The sequence below is a fragment of the Atta colombica genome, unplaced genomic scaffold, assembly GCF_001594045.1.
Source record: "Atta colombica isolate Treedump-2 unplaced genomic scaffold, Acol1.0 scaffold228, whole genome shotgun sequence".
Taxonomy (NCBI): domain Eukaryota; kingdom Metazoa; phylum Arthropoda; class Insecta; order Hymenoptera; family Formicidae; genus Atta; species Atta colombica.
Genome location: NW_017259325.1, coordinates 956,582 through 959,678, shown reverse-complemented (window position 1 = coordinate 959,678; position 3,097 = coordinate 956,582). Strand labels below are relative to the sequence as shown.

General features: G+C 29.0%; 1 protein-coding gene across 6 annotated transcripts in view; it reads right to left on the bottom strand.

The window, feature by feature from the left end:
• Nucleotides 1-730: 730 nt before the first annotated feature.
• LOC108688336 (protein lap4) overlaps nucleotides 731-3,097 on the bottom strand; it is a 31,065-nt gene continuing 28,698 nt past the window's right edge. For 4 of the 6 annotated variants that reach the window (XM_018194553.1, XM_018194554.1, XM_018194558.1 and 1 more), the window contains 4 exons: nucleotides 2,903-3,016; nucleotides 2,677-2,805; nucleotides 2,260-2,460; nucleotides 731-1,109 (listed from right to left, as the gene is read on the bottom strand). In XM_018194553.1, the coding sequence (XP_018050042.1) occupies nucleotides 831-1,109; nucleotides 2,260-2,460; nucleotides 2,677-2,805; nucleotides 2,903-3,016 (723 nt within the window). In that variant the 3' untranslated portion in view covers nucleotides 731-830. Of the gene's footprint in view, nucleotides 1,110-1,635; nucleotides 1,730-2,259; nucleotides 2,461-2,676; nucleotides 2,806-2,902; nucleotides 3,017-3,097 lie in introns of all 6 variants that reach the window. The other 2 variants (XR_001931785.1, XM_018194555.1) reach the window with 2 other exon arrangements.

Genomic DNA, 3,097 nt, shown 5'->3' with positions numbered 1-3,097 from the left:
TATATATATATATATATAAAACCATTGCGTATATGTGTATAAGTATTACACATGATCAAAAAATAAAACGAATATTAAAATATATCCCTATATTTTAAATAAAATTAGAATGTGCTAAAAAATATATTCAAAAAATAATTGTCACTGAAATATTACTTGATTACCTTTTTATCTTTAATCTCTTTCTTTTTTTAAATTTAATTAATTTATACTCGATGAGTTAAAAAATTTCAAGCGAAATTTATGAATTGTTAAATGTGTCGATGATAACATACAAAAATGCAGTAATATAATGTTTAATTGTTCAAAATATGCATTTGTACCAATTTTTAACACTTATTAGATTTACGAAATTGTAATACATACGTGATGATACACAAAATGATATACAAAATATAATAAAAATAGTAGTTATACCTCTACACAGATAATGGATGTATTGTATTCACTGAATCAATTACGAAGATTTGTATATTATATTTTCATTGAATACAATACGTTTATTTAGAGCCAGATCGCCATTTTTATATATTCATATTACTTGTTACATTTGTGTAAAGAAAAAGAAAGATAAAATAAAAATATATTATATGACAATCATATATACTGATGCATTGAAAACTAAAAAGAATCGATTGAAATATACATATAAGCGTATATGTATAATTTATCTATATAACATAAATGTATGCATATTCACATAAAATGATGTTACACGATGAATTTGTGCAGTAGTAAAATATTGGAATAGTAAAAATTTCATCGATTTTATCCAAGTCTTTAACATCAACGTACCTATCGCTTATTAGGATACGCATTGAAATATTTTGTCAGTGACGACCTTTTTTTGACCGTTTACGTTTTTTCTTTTTTGCAGATGCAGCAGTAATATTTGCATTTGTTTTAGATGTTTCATTTGCAATTTCAGATGTATCAGTCGTAAGATGAGAATCTGTTTTTTCTTTTACGATACTAGTAGTCATATTTTGTCCCGTGGTATCTTCACTTTCACTTTCAGCATCGCTTGCACCAGTGCCGGTTATGCTTTCCACATCCTCTTCTGCATTGCTTAATTCCAATGATATAATCTTCTCCCTCAAAGTTTCCACCTAATTAAAATGTATAAATTATAAATTTTAATCGTAGTTAATCGTGCACAAATCTCTGGATTTCTGGATTTATAAAGCATATGTTGCAAATGATGCAATTAAAATATTTTTATAGTTTGCAACAGACACTCTAATAAATCTTGTGATATCTGTAGAATATATAAATTGATAATTTAATATTAAGATTTGAGATTACATAGATCAAATGACATATCAATTTCTATTATATCTGTTTGCGGATGTATGTACATCAGATTTACATCAGCGTCACTGTTTATTTCTGTTGTTCAGAAGAGTTGTTTATAAAATTCCAATTTTTTTTATAGAAAAAGTATGTTAATTGTCCTATGTTTTCCTGAGTTCTGATACTTCCTTTAGCATAATTCTACATCTGTACATGCAACAAAAAACATCTCGAACATAGAAATGAATAAACAAAATAAGTCATGCGTATACTACATACAGATATAAAGCCATAAGCTTAAAATTTAAAATGTATACATAAGATATATAAAAACCAAATTACCAATGAGTAGGAAAAAGTTGTTAGTGAGATCAGTAGAAGTAACATTCATAGTTCAAGATGGTGCATAATGTACCATCGATGTAAGCGACGGAATCTTGAAATAACAATAACACAATAATAATAATTGAACAAACACAGTACATAGATGTTACATAGATACATATAAATAAAAACACAAGTAAAAACACTTATTTCTTAATTTTGTAACATTTTTTAAAATAAAATAATTTTATAGCGTACACGCGTATAAGATATGTTGAATTTAATTAATGTTGCCTTATGTTTAAGTGCCTTTTAGATTTTCAGCATTGTCTTCTTGTAATTTACTCCCTACTATTTTACTTAATTAATGTTATCGACAATAGTTTTTAAACAATCAATTGTCAAACAAATGTTAATGTCTCATAAGCTCGCAAGTTCCCCAAAACATATGCGATCTGGCATATGGAATATATTCATTTATATCCGTAAATAAGATAAAAGGATAAAAAAAAATTGGAATAAATACGGTGCAGTCCAAAGATAGTTGCAACAGTGATAATTTATTATTGTGCTTTTTAATCCTTTCATTTATATATAAATGTGGTATTTAAACGCTCGTGCCAAGTTTTACAAGCATAATACCTGACGCTCAATGAGCTTCTCGACGTATTCGACAGTTCGTACACGACGTTCGCCCGTCACTTCGTCAAGATATTCCTCGGTACGCCGAGTGACCTTCTCGTCCACTACTTTCTCAGATTCGCGTATCTCTTTAGGAGGACCCACTTTACTGCGCACAGCGAGCTTAGGAAAATCTGCGCTAGACGGCCGTAACGTAGTAAACTAAGATAGTAAAAGACAGACAAATGGGAACCGTTGTAATAACATGATTTTTTTTCCTTCATGAATGCTGTGTGTTAGTTTAGGCGAGCAAGACAGCGATTAGTAAATAATCGGGTTAAACACATAACTTTGAAATAATCAAGCTTACAGGTTCTTGTTATATATGTTAAATTATATAATTAACTTCGTCCTGAGATACTACTTCCAAAATTTTACCTCGACTGCTTTCTCTTGATCAGGAATAGATCCGGTTGCAACAGTCGTATCTTGCGTATCTTCTTCTTTATTAGCAGTATCCATTATTTCACTCATCTTTCTGATAACCATCTGTGCTTGGAGTGCATCCTATAAAAAAGAAACATTATTTTATTTCACAGATCTATTTTAATAACGTTATATTATTATCAATACTTATAAATGTATAGAATCTTTCAACTTTTACCTGCTCGAGAGATTTAAGACGCGCTTGTCGCCAAGCAGCACGTTTCTCTGCTTTAAGCGCTCGTTGTTCTGCAGGACTTAAAAGGTGTTCTTCATCCTCATCCGAAATAAGACCCTTCGAATATAAAATTAAAATTATGAAGAAGTATATATCATACATTCACATATACATAAATATATATATATATATATATAT